The 19201-nt window shown below is 51.2% G+C and overlaps 1 protein-coding gene across 5 annotated transcripts; it reads right to left on the reverse strand.

Annotated features, from left to right (window-relative positions):
• Positions 1-104: 104 nt before the first annotated feature.
• Positions 105-19196, reverse strand: CYB5RL (cytochrome b5 reductase like). 5 transcript variants are annotated; one of them, XR_013376281.1, is made up of 9 exons: positions 19041-19196; positions 15986-16274; positions 14936-15084; positions 11815-11902; positions 8388-8492; positions 6565-6657; positions 5081-5284; positions 1171-1500; positions 105-522 (listed from the first exon to the last, which is right to left on the reverse strand). XR_013376281.1 is itself a non-coding variant. In XM_077891867.1 (8 exons), exons 2-8 carry the CDS (start codon positions 16178-16180, stop codon positions 1297-1299), a joined length of 1038 nt encoding a protein of 345 aa, XP_077747993.1. In that variant the 5' UTR covers positions 16181-16274; positions 19041-19196; the 3' UTR covers positions 105-1296. The 5 variants fall into 5 exon arrangements, 3 of the variants coding, with proteins under 3 accessions (XP_077747993.1, XP_077747995.1, XP_077747996.1); XR_013376282.1 differs by lacking the exon at positions 105-522 and adding an exon at positions 2099-2195 and having other exon boundaries at positions 1361-1500; XM_077891867.1 differs by having other exon boundaries at positions 105-1500.
• Positions 19197-19201: the final 5 nt, after the last annotated feature.

The raw sequence follows: 19201 nt of genomic DNA on the forward strand, positions 1-19201 counted from the left end.
GCTTCTCATGCCAACCCCACCGTGAACTGTTTTACCTCGGGCAAATCGCTCAGCCTTGCTGGGCCTTAGTTTCCCCATTCACACAATGAGTCTATTAGACGGGATGGTTTCTGGAGTCCTGAGCTTTAATCTCTGGTGTGAGGACGACTGTGATCCCATGACTGTAATGTTCTCACTCTGCTTCTGTGGTCCTCTGACTTGGAGATTTCATGGCTTCATGTTCCAATTCCAGAGTGCCCGCAGCCAGCCCAAGCTGATGCAGCACAGTGGAGACCAGACGGTGGGAAGCAGAGTTCATTACCTGCAGTGAGCTGCCCAGGAGTGCCAGGTCCCTGGGGAGGGCTGGCCCCACATGGGATGGAGGGTGGGGTGGGGAGGGCTGTGGGGGCGGAGCAGAATCAGCAGCTGCTCAGTGGGCAAAGCAGGGAGAAGGACCCAGGTCTCCTGACTCTTGCTCTATCTTTAGATCGCCATAGCAACCGTCACCAGGGCTCCCGGCTGGAGGCGGGCTGAGCTGGCTGCCTGCAGGAGGGAGGGGTATTTGTTTCTGTACCTCTTTTGCTGGGGAAGGACTCTGGGCTGGGCTCTCGAGCCAGGGGAGACTGAGAGCCGAGCTGTCTGCAGCAGGAAAGGCCTGGGCCCAGTACAAAATAACAGTAATCCAGGGCCCACCTTGCTCAGAGAATGTGATCAGGTCACAGACCCCAAGACCGTTGTGTCAGGCTTGAGGCATAGGAGGTGCAAAGTCAAGTTCCTACTCTGAGGAGCTCTTAGCTACCCCTGTGGTCATTCCCTAAACACTTAGCAGGCAACACAGCTGAGCCAGCCCTGAGGCCACAGCAGGGACATACGGTTTTCAGGGAAGGCAGGTTTTAGAACAGGCATTTACCCCTACGGGTAGGGTAGGGGTAGGACGGGACGGGAGTCCGCAAGCCCTCTAATCTAAGGAACCTGGGAAACTCCTGCACCTTCTCCTGCCTACCCCGACTCATTCCGGGGCTGGGCACGGCTTTCCCCCACAGAGGCCTCCTTGACTCCCATGCTGGTCTTTCTCCTCCCCAGGGCCCCCGCAGCCCCATACTCCCTTGCACAGGGATACACCTGCCTGAGGGAGCTGGGAGGCTTGTGGGGTAGATGAGAGACAGAGGTGCACAGAGGGAAAGCATTTACCTAAGGTCACCTGGCCAGTGAGCAGTGGGGCCAGGCCTGCACTCTATGTTTTCTGACTCTAGTCTGTGCTTCTTCCAGTGTCTCAGTGGCAGGATGCTGGCTGGAGCTTTGGAAGGGAGGCAAGGGCTAAAAGAGGAAGTAGGAGTCCTCGGCTAGGCCTGCACACAGCAGGCACCTGGCCATGTCCTTGGTAAACTCGGCTGAGCCACAGACCAATGCAAATGGCTTTCTCCGGCAGGAGCTGACCAGCTCTTCAATCAGGTCCTGGGCCAGGCGGCCAAAGCGGGTCTTCTCCCGGTAGCTCCAGGGAAGCTTCTCCAGGGAGTTCTCCTGAGACAATGAGACAATGAGAAACAGTGCAGGTGACTACCGAGAAGTCTTCCAAGCTCACACGGTTCTCTGTCAAACGAGAAAATTGAGGCAGAGAGGTGGGAAGGCAACCTTCAGCCAGCCCTACCCCAAGCCGGGGATTTCCTGGCCCTGGGGCTCTGCCTACCCTAATGAGCCAGAGGGTGGATGCTTATCCTCCCACGGCAGGTGAGGTACCGGAGAGGAGGCGGACATCCCAGGGCACATCCCAGGGCACACAGTGAGGCAGGCCCCACTATTTCTCAGTTTCCCAGAGGGCACTCCACCTGTCACTCCAGGGGGATGTTTCCTCCCCAAGATAGGGGGTGTCCCAGTACATTTTTAAGGTTGTCCGCCACCATCATTCTGGGAGCATAACATGTGCTCACTTGTTTCATAAAGTTTTAAAGACCTTGTTGATCACAGATATTTACTGAGTGGTCACTCTGCGTCTAGCCCTGTGCAAGGCCCTGGGATGTGGCAATGTCTCTAAACAGAGAAGGTTCCTGGTCTCGCTCTGGCTGTGTGTCTCAGGGATCTGAGGCAGCAGTGCCTTAACCAAGAGGGTGGTATTTCTCACATAGAAAGGCTGGAGGGAGTATTCCACAGTGCATGGTGCCCAAGCGACCCAGGCTTTTCTCTTTCTGCTCCTCCACCCTTCACTTGTGGCTTTCATCCTAGGGTCGCAAAAGAAAAACTCCACCTCAAGCTGACTTAGAGGAACTTTTTAAGTGGACATTTTATGGAGGTACAACACACATACAGGAAAGCACACCAATCAGGAAATATATGTAGTTAGAAAATCTCTAATGGAGAGAAGACACCATGTAACCAGCATCTAAACAAACAACAGAACAGGACTGTCACCTCTGCAGACCCTATCAAGGCGAGCTTCTAGCTTCTGGGGCTAAGCAGAGAGACAGGAAGGAGGAGGGGGCTGGAGTCTAACCTCTGCCACCGTGTCCCAGCCGAGCAACCATGGCCTCTGTGGGCCACTGTGATGAGTGGAAGCCTCAGGGGCTTGCGTCACAGAGCTCATCTGATCCCAGAGGCCCCAGAAGACAACATTGTGGTGCTCACAGGGGATCCTCTCCGATGATCTGGTCCTTCCCATATCTGACCTCCTAGTTCTGACCTGACCCTTGAGGGCTGGGACCAGCAGGGCCCAGTGACCTTACCTGTCCCTCCCACTGCCCAATCCCCCCAGGCTAGTGAGGTTTGGCATAGCACCCCTCCCCCATATACCCAGGGATGCGGTGGGTCTGGTTGCTACCCAGGTGGGGTGGGGTACCCTTACCAACGATGACACAACAGGGTGAATGCTGTTAAGGAGATCCCGGCCCTGACGGCAGAAATGCTGACACCAGTCTGGGGACTCTGGAGAAATTTCTGGGATAGTCACAGCTCAGCAGAGAGATGTGAGCGGTGAGTCGACGTTAGGTGAGGAAGTGGGGATAAGTGCTCTGGGAGGGGGAAATGGCACCAGCACAGGCAGGCCTGGCAGCCAGAAAAGCACCGGGTACTTGCAACCAAGAGCAGACCAGTGATGCCCCAACATGCAAGGAGGGTGTGCCAGGAGAGGAGGCCACAGAGGTCGGGGCAGCCATGCAGGCTTGGCCATCATCCTGAGAACAGCGGGGAGCTGTGAAGGGCTGGAAGCAGGGTGGTGATGTGGTCAGTGCTGCCCTTCTGGCTGCAAGATGAAGGGCAAACTGGCAGGGAGTGGCTGCAGGGGGAGACCCATGAGGCTGCTGTGGCTGCAGCCCAGGTGGGCCAGGGAGCATCCTAGGTCAGGGAGGCACAGAAGGGCAGGAGGCACCTCCCACTCCATCACCCCTCACCTGCTCCTGTCGTTGACAGCCAGCTCACTCGCCTGCCCAGTCCCAGGCCACTAGCATCATCAATGCCTGGCCCAGGGCTGAAGGCCCTTTATTCCTGGTCAACTTTAACTCTGCCCTCAAGCCCAGGGTCAATGCCAGCTCCTCTGTGAAGCCCTCCCTGCTTGCTGCCAGTACCCTCCACACCCTCCATGTAGGACCTCTCCCTGTGCTGTCTTATACCAACAAGCAGTAAAAATAGGACCTCTGGAGCAGGACCACCTGGGTTCACACCTAACCCTCCACCCACTTGGTCAAGGTTCTTTTGCCATATGTATAGAACAGGCACAGTGGCAGTACAAGCCTCCTAAGATTGTGGTGGGATTAGATGATTTAACACACACAGAGTGCCTAGAACACTGCCAGGCACAAAGAAAGTGGTCAGTGAAGCCACCCCTGTGGCTGTCTCCCCATAGAAAGGTGAGTGCCTGGAGGGCTGGGGGCAGGTTGTCCTCATTTCTGACCGTCCCTGGCACCTGACATGTGGTTGGGGGTGGGGGGAGGAAGGCTGGCCAAGAGCTGACAGTGCCTGGTGCCGGCCTTCCTGCCACTCCTCCTACCTTCCTTTGACCTGGCCCTTGAGTCAGGCTGCACACTAGCCTCTGCTTTGTTCTCCGGCCTTCAGCACTTCCTGTTCCTGCTAATGCTCACCAAGCATGGCCCTCCCGATGTTCATGCCACTAAGCCTTCTGTCCCATGGACAGGCCCACAGAACCTGGGCACCGAGGATTCCAGGACCTCTGGGGCTGGGGTGGGGAAACCTGGTTCCCTGACACCTGCCCCAACCCGGTCACAATAGTGAAGATCACGGCAGTCTTTAGGGACCCTCTGATGCTGCCTCAAATAGAAAACTGATGAGAAGAGTGCTTCACAGTACTGGGCAGTGAGGCCAACCCCGAGCAACACAGAATGGGGGGAAGGCCCTCACCCTGGGGGTGTGTGGAAGAGAAATAAAGGTACAGACCAAGGAGAAGGCAGCTTAGGGCCTGGCTTCTGATGAGAAACCCTGGGCCAGAGGGGAGGGAGTGGGCAGGGTGGCTCGGGGGCATGCGGGAGGAGGGATCTCAGGGGCAGGGGTCAGGAGGCAGTTCAGTATCTGCAGCAGGGAGTCTGGAAGCAGCTTTCTTCCCATGTAGGAGCGATGTGGTGTGGTAGGGACCCTGATAAATTTGGTGAACCCAGAGCAAGCTTGCTCCACCAATTATTGATGGAATGCATGCCTACTCTGTGCCTGGCACTCTGCAAAGCACCAAAGACAGTGTGATGATCCAGACACATGATCTCTGCCAAGAAGGAGCTTATGCCCCCACTGGGGGACATCTGCGGCCTGGCCCACTGACTCCACAAACAGGCCCCCAGCCCTATACCTGGTGACGCCAGAGGCAGATGGCAGGCAGCATGGTGAGGAGGGCTGGAGCTCTCCCAGGGCTCCAGGCCTGGCTTCGCCCCAGCCAGCAGCGTGGACAGATTTGCACCTTCACCTCTCTGAGCTTGGTTCCCGCATCCACCCAAACAGAACTGTACCTGCCTTCCTTGCAAGGCACAGGGGGGTGGGGGTGGGGGTTCCCACCGGCAGCAGAGATTACTGGTATAGTGGGGCAGGGAGGCCACAGCAGGTCCTCAGGTCGGGCACAGGGGGACTGCACAGCCTCAATCTGGGAAGGAAGTACCCATGCAGGACTCACCTGGCTGAGTACAAAGAAGGTTCGGACGTTCCAGAAACGGGCCTGCTCCTGGAGGAAGGTTTTCAGGTAGATACCCTCGAAGGTCTTGAAGCAGCCGACCAGGGTGACGAAGGTCTCGTCCTCTGCGTTGTCTGTTATGCTCTGCAGGACTGGCACCATGGGGGCCAGGCCAGTGCCCGATGCCAGCATGAGGAGCTCACCGTGCTGGGGATTGGAACGGGGATGTGGCAGGTCTCAGCCTGCTCACCCGCCACATGGCCTTTTCTGGGGCTTGCCTGAACTGCACAGCACATCTGAGTTCCCCTGTCTACATCCTCCAGGAAGCCATCCTGGCTTGTGAGGTCTGTGTAACAGCAATCATGGACTCTGGGGGCTGATGATACATGAAATGGTCTAGCCCATCCTCCAAGTGGCTTAGTTGCTTTCTTGCGAATCTCCACAGGACTTTGCTTACTACCTCCCAAAGCCGTTTGCTCTGTTATAGGCTGACTCCCCTTGCCAGGGAGATCTCTCTACCTCACACTGAGCTGAAATGTGCACCTGCCAAAGCCTTGTCCACTGCCCCTATCTCAGCCCTGCCCTGTAGGCTGCCTTCTCCACCCCTAGGCAGCTCTGCAGAGATCTGAGGGCCCTGACATGGATCCCTGAGCCTGCTCTTCTCTAGTCTGAGATACTATGCATAAGCGCCTAGCACGGTGCTGGCACAGAGGAGCCACGCAATAAAAGTGAATCTTTCCTAAGAGGCCCCAATGCCGCCAACCCATCACTGAATCCACGAATCCATCTCCTGGCTCTCGGTCTGTTTAGGAGGCATGATCTTCTTTAAGGTCAGTGCTTTAAAGGTTAGCTCCTGACCTATGTGGCCAAGCAGTTACCTCCTGCATTCTAGAGCTTAGGCTTCTAAGAATGCAGGCCAAGTTTTCACCACTAATGCACATCATGCCCCTGCATGAAACACTCCCTTGAGTATCAGTCATGCAGACATGGGTATAAATCCCCTGCTGTATGATCTGGCCAACTGCTTCACTTCTCTGAGCCTTGGTTTCATCATGTTAAAAATAATAACAGCTCCTCTCCACAGTAGCACATGCCTCAGAATTGTCGTAGGATTAAACGAGATGCCATCAAGTGTCTGGTGTGGATCCTGCTGCTCCACATGATTTGACCCCTTCTGTCATGGAGCCCCGCTACTGGACACACCACCCTATCCTGCGTGCCCCCAGACTCCTGCTCCCACCCCTGTCCCGTGCGCACATCCTCAGCCTCCTGGTCCCCAGCATGTGTGCTCCTCCTTCTCCCACCACTGCTCAGGGTCTCTTTTGGAAAGTCTTCCCCGAGCCAGTAGCATGTGAGAGGTCCTTCTTTTGCATCCCCACCTCTGTGCACCCTCCTCATGACACTAGTCATGCCGTACTGCCACCATTTGTGTAGGTGTCTGTCCCCCATCACACTGTGAGCTTCTGGAGAACAGGGCCTTGTCCCACCTGTCTGTGGCCCTGGGTGGGGTCTGAGAGTGTCTGGAAGGAACACATGGACAGATGCTCATATGCCAGTCTCAGGGCTGCCACGATATCCATCTACAATGAAGATGAAGGCAGAGAGGAAAGGCAGGGCCAGGGAGAGGGCCAGAGCAGCCCATGTCCCCTGGGCATAGAACCAAGCCTTAGCCGGTTTCAGCAGTCACGTTTTTCTGTGTGAGATGCCATCTCTTCTCTCTTACTGACTAGCCCTACAACCTCCCTGGATAGGAAGTACAGAGACTTGGTAGGGGCATTCTGTGGACATGGAGAAGGCTTCACCTGGAAATGCTCAGAACAATGTTCATCAGGTGTCCCCTCTAGGTCAGAAGGAAACAAGGACAATCCTGGTCCCTGCTTTCAGGGGCTGGGGAACAGCTAAAATGCAAGGCTGAGCATGGTTTATACTAGGAGTATGCTGCAGAAGAGTATTGCAACATACATACCACACATGTCTGCAAAATGGAGGTAGCAGTACCTAAGAGCTGCCGTGAGGGTAAAATAAAGTTTTATACAGCAAGTGTGAACATCAGAACCTGGCACATAGGCAGCACCATCCACGTGCCTCATAGTATTGTCACACACACGTGTGTGTGCATGGCTGTTCCATCCATGTGTAGAAGGGGAGCTGGAAGGTTTCTGCCATGGTAGCGAGCCTGGTATGTCTGGGTAGGCAGCCTACAGGTGTTCTTTCTTTTCTTCCTTTTGCCTCTCCATATCTGACTTATTATTATTATTTTGGTAATGTACAAGTACTGTATTTGTAGTAAGGAAAAAAACAATAAAAGCTATTTTTATATTAAACAAAAATAACAGAGAAAGGAATGATTCATTATTTTTCATTTGCTTTTGATTTGCTTTGTTGCCTAATTATAAAAGTAATAGGTATTCACTGTGGATAATTTGGAAGGTATAATGAAGAAAACGAAAATCACCCATAATTCCACCACTCAGAGCTACTAACACTGCATTGCATTTTCTTTTCATATTTATTCCTGTGCATTTAAACTTAGTTTTCCAATCCGTTGTATATGCAGTTTTGTACATAGTGTTTGTCACCTGATCTTATAGCATAAGCATATAACATCATTTATAAACATAATTTAAAAATCCAGAATGATATTCTATCAAGTACCTGTAACCCATTGTATTTAACTATTCCCCTGCGGCTGAATATTCAGTTTCCTCCAATTTCCTGCTATTATAAATAAAGCTTCAGTGAACATGTGCACAAGAGGCAGCATTTGGATTCTTTCCACAGGACAGACTTCCAGGAGTGGAATTACTGGGTCAAAGGATTTGAAGATTCTTAAGACTCTTGGTACGCACTGCCAAGCTGCCTTCCAGATAGGCACCAACTGATGAGAAATTATTAATTCTTGGGCACATCAGGGAAGGATATGAATATGCCAGGAAGATGAGAGAAAGGGCCTTTGAGTGGAGAGCTATGGAGTATATTTAAGGGAGTAGTCTCCACGGTGTTATAGCTGGAATGTGAAAGTGGAAAGATGTCTGAGGGTCTGATGGTACAGGAGTCCTGAGTACCAGGTATATGAGTATGGATTTTCTAGGCAATGGGCAGCCCTGGATAGTTGTAGAGCATATGCAGGCAGTTTTGTTTCTTTGTGCCCATCCCATCTCCTCCCATGTCCAACCCCAAGGATGCTTTTGGGCTTGGGCTCGGGCTCAGGAAGACTACAGTGCAATTCTCCAGCCTGAAACCTAAAAACTGTGGTCCTGGAAGCTAAGCCAGGAGGGGTCTCCTGGGGACTTGGTGTGCTGGCACTGACCTGGTTTGGTTTATAGAAGAAGTCGCCGAAAGGTCCTCGCCAGAAGGTTGTGTCTCCTGTACTCCAGGACTTGACATACCGGGACATCAGCCCAGTCTCGTAGCACTGGGAGCAAATACAAGGAAACCTCACTGGGACGGATGCAGGCCAAGCGCCTGACATGGGTTATCTCACTGAATCCTCCTAGTTGCCCCAGAGTTGGTACATGGGTCCCAGTTTTCACATGAGGGCCCAGAAGCTTATCCAGAAGGGAAATGGTGAGGCTGGGATAAGAACCACAGGACCGACAGGCTTACTTTCGGGGGTCTCAAAACCACATGACTAGGGGGGTCCTGTGATGTAACATCACTGAGTAAAGAACTGGGTATGAGATGATTAATGGCAATTGACACTCACTCTACTGGGGAGACAACAGGGGGTGGTGGGGACTGTGGTAAATTGGTGAGTGCATGAATGCTCCTTCTAAAGGAGGAAGTTGCTTTGCAGATTCTGGGAGGTGGATTATGAGGCTGATGATACCATATCTTCTGATTTTCTAAGAGGGGTAAGAGATTCAAATTTTTTATTTTTGAAACATCAGAAATTAATTCTAAATTTAAAATGCTGTAGGCCCAAACCAAATACACTTAAGTGCTGTAATCCATTTGCAGGCCACTCATTTGCAACCTCTGCATTACCTGTCACTGTCTCCTGGCTGGATGGAAAAGCAAGGGTTGTGGAGAGGATTCCTTCATGGGGGTGGGCAGGCACCATGCTGGGGCTGCATGGAAGACAGCTAGACCTTAAGCTCCGTGAAGGCGGTCAGTGCCAGAACCTTGGAAAAGACTTCGTAGATATCTCAATGAATCAGTGAATCAATCCAGATTCAGGCCCTTCCCTTAAGGAGCTCACAAACTAGGAGGGCCAAAGTCTCACATATATACAAGGTAGAGACAGTCTAATACCCAACGAAAAGGACAGAATGCTGAGAGAGCCCTGAGGAGGTACAGTCATTTCCAATGGAGTAGGATCAAGGGTGGTTTCCTGGAGGAGGATGCATTTGAGCTGCACCTTGCAGACGAGGCAAGACTGCATTCACTAGGGATGGGAGCAGGAAGGCACACAGGGTTCTGTATCAGATGTGATATGGTCAAGGGTAGGACAGCCCAAGACATAGGAGTGTGAGGGAAAGGGGGAAGCTCTGACAGGACCTGAAGGGTGTCTGGAGTGAGAATATAACCAAGTTTGAAGGAGACTGGGCTTTGGTCACCAGACATGCTTTTGAATACCCACAGCTACCTCTGGGAGCATCTCTGACTTTGTTGGGTTCCATATGCATCAAACAAGGTAAGTCCACAGCCCTCCTGTAGGAAGTCTGGGAGGGAGGCTAAGTTCTCCTCCCAACTCGCTGGAGGCTTGTCTCAGAAGATGCCTGTTTTCTGGACCCCGTCTTGAGGGAGCCATAGCCCCAGGTATGGCTTCCATGGCCCTATAGCATAGACAGCACTCAAGGAGAAAGGAAGGATTCTTCTGTGTCTCCAGCACGCGCGTGGAGCCTGCTCAGTCTGTACTCATTAAACAGAACTGACACTGAACTTCAGTTCTTCTATGTGGGATCATGTTACCCAAGGGGCCTTGGGACAGTGACATCATCACTCTGAGCTTCAGTTTTTTTATCTGTAAAGTGGGATAATGAGATTTACTCTGCAGGATGGTTATGAGATTGAAAGGAGATGATGAACATGAAGAGCTGGAAAGAGTGCCTGGTGCCCAGACAGTGCCCGAGAGATGGGAATGCCTCCCTCCCATCTACAGGGGAGGTAAACCTAAAAAACTCGCCTGCCTCCACAATTTGCAAAGACATTTCCAGCTCTTCCCAGCCAGCGGCTTAGGGATAATTAAGCATCTCTCTAAAGAGAGGCTTTCCGGTAAACGAAGGAGAAAATCAGCCTTGCAGCTGGGAGAGATCCAGCTGCCCTGAAGAACTATCTCCAGGCTTATCCTTTCAACAGAAACACACCCAGACAAGCAGCTTGGGGAAGCAGGCCATTTGGAGAGGATTTGTGGAATCTCCCAGACAAACAGTTGCGTGGAGAAGGGATCCCATCCAAGCTTCTGTGTGAGGGAATAAACACTTGGGCTTTGACTGCAGTCAGGGAAGGCAGGAGCCAAGACAGCCCTGGGGTCCTGGAGTCAGGAGGCCAGGACTTGCTCACTGGCTACACTTCTTAATACTTGTGGAGCCTTGGGTCCTCCTGGGGTCTCAGTTTGCTTGTCAGTGAAAGGGGAATAATAATTCCCGTCCTACAAGGGAGATAAAGGATGTGAAAGCTATTCTTAAACATCAGTGTTCCCTAGGATTCTGTTTGGGAAATGATGATGTAGACTGTATATCAGGTTGACCTCTGTGAAGCTACCGTTTCTGTAAGTCAAAAATGTTAGCATATCAAAAGTTTCATTATTTTTTCCACATAATCTTATCTTCAAGACCTCTTATACATCTGGTGCGGAGTCCTTGGGTCCTAGGGGGTGGGGCAGTATTTGTACCCAGCCCATTTTGTTCATCTCCTCTCTGCCAAGTGCCCCTCCCACCCCGGCTGCTCCCATGAGCACCTCTCTTCAACCTAATCAGACTGGGTACAGTTGCCACAAGACCTTGTTTCACCCCTCCTTGCCTTTGATCACCTGTCCCCTCGGCCTGGAATGCCACTCCCTGTCACTGCCAATTTGTATTCCTTCCTCAAGGCCCGACTCCAATGCACTAGCCCCTGTCTACTCCCTGAGAATGGTCTGAGGCCCCACCTTTTTGCTGCTCGCCCCCTTCTATTCTGAGACAAGTGATGAACAGCTCCTCAAACCGTGCCTCCTCTGCCATCGTACGTGCTGTTTCCGGCCCTGTGACCTTCCTCCACTCCTTAATTTCAATGCACGGTTCAAACTCAGCTTCTGTGAGGAAGCCCCGCTGCCTACCCTGCACCCCCAGCTGCCCTGAATCAGGTTGAGGCCTCATGTCACAGTGTCTCTCACATTGTACTGCCCTGGTCTGGCCCCCCATCCCAGGGCGGGAGTGTATCTGACTCATCTTTGAAGCCTAGCCACCAGTACACAGCAGGGACAGGAGACTTGGTTGCCCCTTCCCTGGGGCTCAGTGCTCACTCCCTCCCCGTGAATAGCTGAGAAGACGAGAGGGAACAGCATTACTTTTCTCAGTCTGAGCCTCCTTTCCATAGAATCTATCTCTGCTGCGGTCTGAGGTGACAGCCCCCCTCCCCTGGGAAAGGAGGAGCCGGGAGAAGGTTTCCTTCACTCTGACTGCACTTTCCAGCCAGCCTCCTCCCACATGAACACTGGCTTTTCCCACATGGGGGGCACCGCCCCATCCTGACCCAGGTGGCAAACAGAGGTCTGGTCTGTACCATCCTAAGAGCATCTGCGTGGGTCAGCTCACCTTGATTAAAACTTCAAAGTACCCTTCTGCATTGGCAGGGCTGATGGGTGTATAGGCTCTCTGAATTTCTAAGTCATCCACCTTCCCTCTGAGAAAGAAAAGCATATATATGGTCAGGTAGTCAGCCAGGCATTTGACAAACACTTATAGGTACCTACTCTGTGCCAGGCTGGGGAAAGCTAGCTGTGGCCTGGCCGCCCCAGTGGTCCTCACTGAAGGTGGAACAGAAAAAAGGAGTGTTGGGCTCCCCCACTGCCACATGCTGGCTGTGAGACCTAGGCAGGTCACTGATCCCTTAGCTGCCCCTCTGTAAAGTGGGGACAACCATGTGTGTCCTTGTTGTATGGTTTTAATGGGATCACAGATGGGAAAGTTTTCAGAGAATCCACTGATGATGTGAGCTGTTTTTAGGACATCACTGTGGTTGGTCCTGACCTCTTCCTGACCACAGAATGAGAAAGATAAAGACTGCTAACATTTATTAAATACTTACTACCGGTACCAGAAGTATCAGAATTAGAAGGATCCTCAAAGTTGCCCTAGTCGAAAGCCTGACCTCATGCATGAATCCTTTTTATGATGTTATCAACAAGGGGGCCAGGATGATTATCATGAGCAATAATAAGAGCCATGTTGTATTAAATACCTACTATGGACCAAGCATATTGTGTACATTACCTCATTTAACCAACAATAACCCACATGAGGAAACCAAGGCTTAGGATGTTACTCGCCTGAGGTCACACAGCTGAAATTCACCCTTAGCTCTGTCTGACTCCAGAGCCAGGTTCCTCAAACGACCCCTCAGAGGTTCTCAGGAGCATCCAAGCACCCCTCTTTTGAGTCCTACTGTGTATAAAACTTTCTTCTCAGAGGTATGCAAACATTAAAAAGGCTCCATCCTGGGGCACCTGGGTGGCTCAGTTGGTTAAGTGTCTGACTCTTGATTTCAGCTCAGTCATGATCTCATGATCTCGGCAGGGTCGTGGGATCAAGCCCTGCTTCAGACTCTATGCTCAGTGGGGAGTCTGCTTGGGATTCTCACCCTCTGTCCCTCCCCCTTCTCGCACACATGTACTCTCTCTTCAACAAATAAATAAATCTTTAAAAAAAGAATAAAAAATTACAAAGCCCCATCCTAATGCATCAAAAGCAAGAAGCCAGACCAAAATATTCAAGAAATGCTTAGAGAACAACCAAGGAAATAATAAACACGACATGTGGTGTGGCAGGGATGCAAAGAGCACTGTGGCACCTGCTACCACAGAGGTAAACACGGACACACTCCACACGGAGGGAGCACTCGCACCGGGGAGCTTCAAGAGGCCTCCTGGAGCTTTTGCTACCATCCTGGGTATGAAAGAGGCAGGCCACTGACAGATAAAAGTGGGGACAGGATAGGAAGTAATCCAGGCAGAAGGCACAGCCTGGGAAAGACCTTAGAGGTAGGAAATGCAGAGCAAGCCAGGAACTGGTGAGTGGGTCATGAGGCTGGAGCAAGGCACGAGTGTGAGGGAGGAGTGGGGAGAACTTGGTAGGGAAGGAAGCTGGGGCCTTGGGGAGCTTCCCTGGAACACCAGAAGGGAGTGACATGGTCAGATACCTGTTTTAGGGCTGTCACTGGAGCAGCAGAGAGGGTAGAGGAGAGGGACCAAGCTCAGGGCAGAGAGTGCTGGGCATCCCTGATTCATGAATGGACGGTTGCATGGGGTTGTGGGCTGCCCTGGAGCTGTTGGGATGTTGAGCTTTAAGGACAGCCAGCCAGGCCACAGGCCGGATACACTGGGCACAGACACCAGGGGTCAGCATGAGGCAAGTGGCTCAAATGTGACCAGTAGTAACTCTCCTCATCCTCTGGCTGTACCTATTTTTTTTTTTTTTTTAAGATTTTATGTATTTATTTGGGGGAAGAGAGAGAGAGAGAGAAACAGCAAGCATGTGTGAGTGCACAGAGGGAGTGGCAGTGGGAGAGGGAGAGGTAGGCACCCTGCTGAGCAGGACTCTGAACTCGATTCCAGAACCCCAGGGTCAAAGGAAGACCTTAAAGGACTGAGGTCCCAAGGTGTCCTTGGCTATACCTTCTGTCTGCTTTGCTGGATCCTCCCTTTTCCTGCCAATACCACAAATGCTGGAGTTGTCCGTTTGGCCCTTTGTCCCTCTTTCCATGCCTCATAAGCTCCCAAATGCCATCCAGGTACAGGGTGATAATTCCCACACCCACATCTAGAGCTCATCTCTCTCTGCTGAGCCTCAGATCCAGAGTCAACCATCTAGCAATGCCTCCACCTGGAGGTCCCAAAGGGCCCTGACCCTGGGCAGGTGGGCTGGGAGGGGATCAAGATTGGGGGAGCTGTCAGAAGGAGGCTTGGAAGAGGAAGAAACTGCAGAAGACACTGGTAGAGGGTAGCTGGGGAGCCAAGCTGTCTCGGTTTGAATCCTGGCTGCAGGACTTACTACCTGCATGATCCTGGGCAAGTCCCTTCTGCTGGAGGACAAGTGTCCTTCCTATCAACTGGCACTACTATTAGATTCATACTGCAGGCTCTAGAGGCAGACGGCTTGCCTTCACATCCTGGCTCCACCACTTCCTAACTGGGTGACCTTGGGCAAGTTACTGAACCTCTCCAACTTTGGTTTCCTCCATACACAGTTGTGTGAGTATTCAATGAGTTGCTAGGTGTGAGAATACAGAACTGTGCCTTGGAGAATAAATGCAATGAAACTGTTTGCTGCTACTGTTGGTTATTATGAAAACACAATCCCAGAACCCTCTGAGTCAGGCAGCACTACGTTTACTTTAAAGGTGATGAATGGGGATGCCTGGGTGGCTCAGTGGTTGAGCGTCTGCCTTTAGCTCAGGGTGTGATCCCGAGGTCCTGGAATCGAGTCCCACATCGGGCTCCCTGCATGGAGCCTGCTTCTCCCTCTATGTCTCTGCCTCTCTCTCTCTCTCTCTCTCTCTCTCTGTGTCTCTCATGAATCAATGAATAAAATCTTTAAAAAAAAACAAATAAAGGTGATGAATGCAGGCTTAAGGAAAGTGAAGCAAGTTGCCTGTGACCACACAGCCAGCAAATGACAAAGCGGGGCTGCAAAGCTCTGGCCCTCCCACTGAGTGTACCGTAGGATGAGGTGCTGGCCAGGCCGCAGGCCGAGCTGGCTGTTCCTGGGGACCGCAAACCGAACACGGTAAGTGTCCTCGGTGAGTCTGTCCATGGCACTGATGCGGAAAGCCAGGAAGGTCTCTGGGCTCAGCCTAGATGGGCAGCTCTGCAACAGGAAAATATCCAACAGCTAGGCACAACAGACACACAAGCACCCACAAGCTCCTTTCTTGCTGCCCCCCAGAACAGGCTATTTATCTCTGCCTGAAAGTTTTCTGTATAGTAGAGAGTAGTCTCCCCTCCCCTCCCCTCCCCTTCATGCTCTGATCTAAGAAGACCTGAGCTTTTCATACTGAGCTGCCCCTGCTCAGAAGCCTTCTGTGGCTCCTTTAGCCACAGGATAACATGCAGTCTCTTTAGAGGGATACTCCACGGGCCTGTGGACAAACCTCAAGCTTCATTTTCTCTCCGATGTATCAGATGCCAAACTTGTCTCTGTTTTCCCTGCTTGCTATCTGGGAGTTTTTATTTGTTCAAGCTGTGCCCCTTATGCGGAATATGCATCTCCAATGCATGAAATATCTATTCATCCTTCAAACCTGCCAAAAATCCAGATTTGCAAAATTTAGAAATTGATGGGACCTTAAGATGATCTAATCCAATATTCTTATTTTCCATGTGGGGAAACTGAGGCCTGAGTGGTAGTGGCTTACATGTCCAAGGTCATCCCTGAGCAGGAATTCAAATTCATGTCTTCTAAGTCTCAGCCCACTGTCTTTAACATTCCACCCACCCGCACCTCCTTCAGGAAGTCCTCTCTGAATGTCATGACTCACAGATCTCTCTCCTGTAAAATGCCCAAACCTCATTCACTCCTGGAACGACCCCATGCCCAATTCAGGGTCACGCTTTGAACTTGGATCTGTCTGCTTCTATTAAGCACATTCTTTTTTCTCTGCTGTGCAGAGTCAGGAAAAGCTTCCCCACACAGGTGCACTGTGCAGGGCAGAGGCCAGGCTGACACTGCCACCCTGGCCCTTCTTGTCTGAGGAGCAGTGCTCTCTCACCTGTGGCTCCTCCCCATTCAGAAGGCTCCTGTCCTTGCTGGCTCGGGCTGCCTCCCACCTTGCCAGCTCTCGGTGATAGAGGTCAAACACACAAGGTGAGCAGCCACTGCCACAGCATTGAGAGGGCAAGGGCTCCACCGGCCGAAGCTGCAGCCAGGCTCCCTCATCATCATTCTCCTCATTCTCATCCGTCATCAGTGGGGCTTGAGCAGCCTGGGAGGGACAACTGGTGCTCCTCCCGGAACAGATCTGACTCTGAGGCCACAGGCCCAGACCCTCTGTTGTTGGCCTGAGAGAAGGAAAACATGTGGGTTACACTCTGGTCACCTCTATTGCTCCCATTCTGAGGCCTGCAGGTGCCACACTCTGTGTGAGCAGTGGGACAGGGATGAATCAACCCTGAGATCTGCTGCCTGGCAGGGGAAGCAGGCAGACGGGACACAACAATCAGAGCTGGCAACCAAAGTTTCCTGATTTCTTCCCAGACTTTGAGTGCTGAATTAAGCACTTAACATAGAAAACCATAATGAATTTAAAAAATATTTCAAATGATAAAATATAATATTTAAGTGTAATTTAATAATTATAAAATTATTTAGAAATAAGATTAGCAAACAACGCTTCTGTAGCTACCATGTAGTCAAGTACAAAGAACCTTGCTAGCAACCCAGAAGCCACTCCTATGTGTCCCTTCCTGATCACCTCCCATCCCCCATAAAGTAACCATAATCCTGACCTTTGGTATAACCATTCCCTTGCTTTTCCTTGGTTTTGCCACCTTTGTGTACAAATTTAATCACTATAGTTCAGCTTTGCCGGGCTCTTGCCTTTATGTAAACAGAATCCTACCAATGTATTCTTTTGTGTCTAGTTTCTTTCAGCAAGGTAAGTCACCCACCAAATTGCTGCATTTCATTTAATCTTTATAATGAGGCTGGTACTAGAGATGTCATTTTATAAATGGGAAAACTGGGGTCTGGGGCGGGGGGGCGGTAATAATGTACACAAGATCACATAGTTCCTAAAAGACAGGGAGGTCCTGTTTCTTGGTTACCAATCACTTCCCACAATTCCTAACCTTTAAGGCCTTTTCTACTTTTCCTGCTTCCCATGTCCATTTACACTGGAGCTTCCAATGATCCCAGAGGATGTGCTTCCAGTCTCTCCCTACACCATCCATTGGCACATCTGCCACCAGCTCTAATCATGACAGTCTCCCGCTTAGCAACGTTTAACAGCTCCCCAATAGCCTACTGGCTCCAATCTAATCTTCTTGCCTGGTGCCCCAGGCTCCTTCTGATCAGAACTTGTCCAAAACCTCTTATCATTTAGTTTTGGAAGGGCAGTCCCTCTGTGTGCATGTGCAATACATCTTTTTCTTATACTAGAAAGGGCTTGGTTTCAGAAAACTTGGTTCTATTGCTCATGAACTCTATGATTTCAAGAAGGTTTAGCAGGCTTGAGGGCAAGGATGGTGTCTTATTCTTTCTGTATTCCACCACCAAGCACAAGCCTGGCATACGGAAGGCTCCAGTGAATGGTGAGCGCTCATTTAGTTTGCAGATAAGGTCTCGGAGCCAGACCAGCCACAATGCTAGGTGTTGGGACATAAGATGTAAATAGGACATGGGCTCTCTACCTTTATAGAACTTGCAGCCTAACATGAGGTTATCTCAATCCAAACCATTTTTGTTTTGTGCTATGGACCAGGGATGCATTGTGAGTGAATGAAGTCTAGAACCCTCTTCGTGCTTTTTTTTTTTTTTTAACTCTTGCAGTTTTTGCAAGATAAGTGAGAGAACAGAGAGCTCTGTGAACTGTAATCTGCAAGACAGTGTGAGGGTTATTCCTATCAGTACTTGCCTTGAACCTACCTTCTCTGAGTCTTAATTATCCTACTTCTTTGATATTTTGGAAATTGGCAGAGAAGTTGGCCAAGTCCTTCATGAACTTTTAAATATTTGGTTCCTGGGATCCCTGGGTGGCTCAGCGGTTTAGAGCCTGCCTTTGGCCCGGGGCGTGATCCTGGAGTCCCGGGATTGAGTTCCACGTTGGGCTCCCTGCATGGAGCCTGCCTCTCCCTCTGCCTGTGTCTCTGCCTCTCTGTCTCTTGTGAATAAATAATAAAATCTTAAAAAAAAAAATTTGGTTCCTGCCTCCTTCTAGCCTCTACCTCTTCAGTATAAGAAGCGCTATGTTTAAGCTAGGACTTGACACGTTGTTGCCTCTGGTAGGATGACTCTCTCCATCCTTCAGGGCTTTTCCTTAAAGGTCACCTCCTCTGAGAGGTCCACCTTGACCCTCCTCCTTCTCCTTCTCTGTCATGCACCCTATTTGTTTCTATTATGTATTGATTCATTTAACATATATTTGTTAGTGCTAGGCATTGTGCTAGGTGCAGGAGACAGAGCAGTGAAGAAGCAAAACCCCTTGCGCTCATGGGGTTTACATTCTAGCGCGAGAGACATCATGAGACAAGATCAAAATGGAAAACCTGGCCTTTAGTGTTAAATGCTAAAAACGAAAAAATAACTGGGGGAAAAGAATGGAAAACACATTTGCCAGTTGCAACGGCTTATTCGTGGACTTTACTTGCTTTCTACCCATGCACTCTACATTCCATAGCTGTTTTATTCACCAACGCAAACCAAATGCCCATCACAGGGCCGAACACATTGCAAGCAGTTGATAAAACAGGTGTTGGTGCAAGGAGCAAAGGAACATTTTTCCCAGCTCTGGCCTTGCTTCTGGGACGCGGACAGGGAAACCCCGAGGAAAGGGGGGAAACTAACTCCCTCCTGACGCTGGGGAAGGGGCGTGCAGTCGGATGCAGCCATCTCAGGCTCGGGGAGGGGCAGAGGCGAGCAGCGGGTGGTGAGGCAAGGAGACGGGAGCGCACCCCCCACGGCCCGGGCGCTGCGCAGGTGCTCTAATTTAGGGGCTCGGAGGGAAGTACCCTACCCAAACTTCAACTGCCCAGGTTGCCCTAAGTTGGGATCGGAAGTACTGGCGTTCTACCCCTAGTCCTATCCCAGCCTATCCCAAGACCACTCACCTCCACACCTGCGCCTCCCCTCGAGTTTCCTCCAGGTGCCGCCCTCCCGAGGGAGGCGGCGGGGGGAAGGGAGGGTCTCTAAAATGAAAATAGCCTGTGGGGTGGGGCAAGGCTAGGATGTCTCGATTATGATTGGTTGAAGTGGCTGCCACTCACGAAAC

Source organism: Canis aureus, chromosome 3, assembly GCF_053574225.1.
Source record: "Canis aureus isolate CA01 chromosome 3, VMU_Caureus_v.1.0, whole genome shotgun sequence".
Lineage (NCBI taxonomy): Eukaryota > Metazoa > Chordata > Mammalia > Carnivora > Canidae > Canis > Canis aureus.

Bases quoted from the DNA above. Each gene is read 5' to 3' on its own strand.
- CYB5RL (XM_077891867.1), bottom strand. From the start codon at position 16,180: ATGACGGATGAGAATGAGGAGAATGATGATGAGGGAGCCTGGCTGCAG. The intron at 6,658-8,387 runs GTCAGTGCCAGC...TCTTCATTGTAG, and splicing joins TCTTCTATAAACCAAACCAG to ATGGATATCGTGGCAGCCCT. The intron at 1,501-5,080 runs GTGAGTCCTGCA...TCATTGTCTCAG, and splicing joins CCTTCTTTGTACTCAGCCAG to GAGAACTCCCTGGAGAAGCT.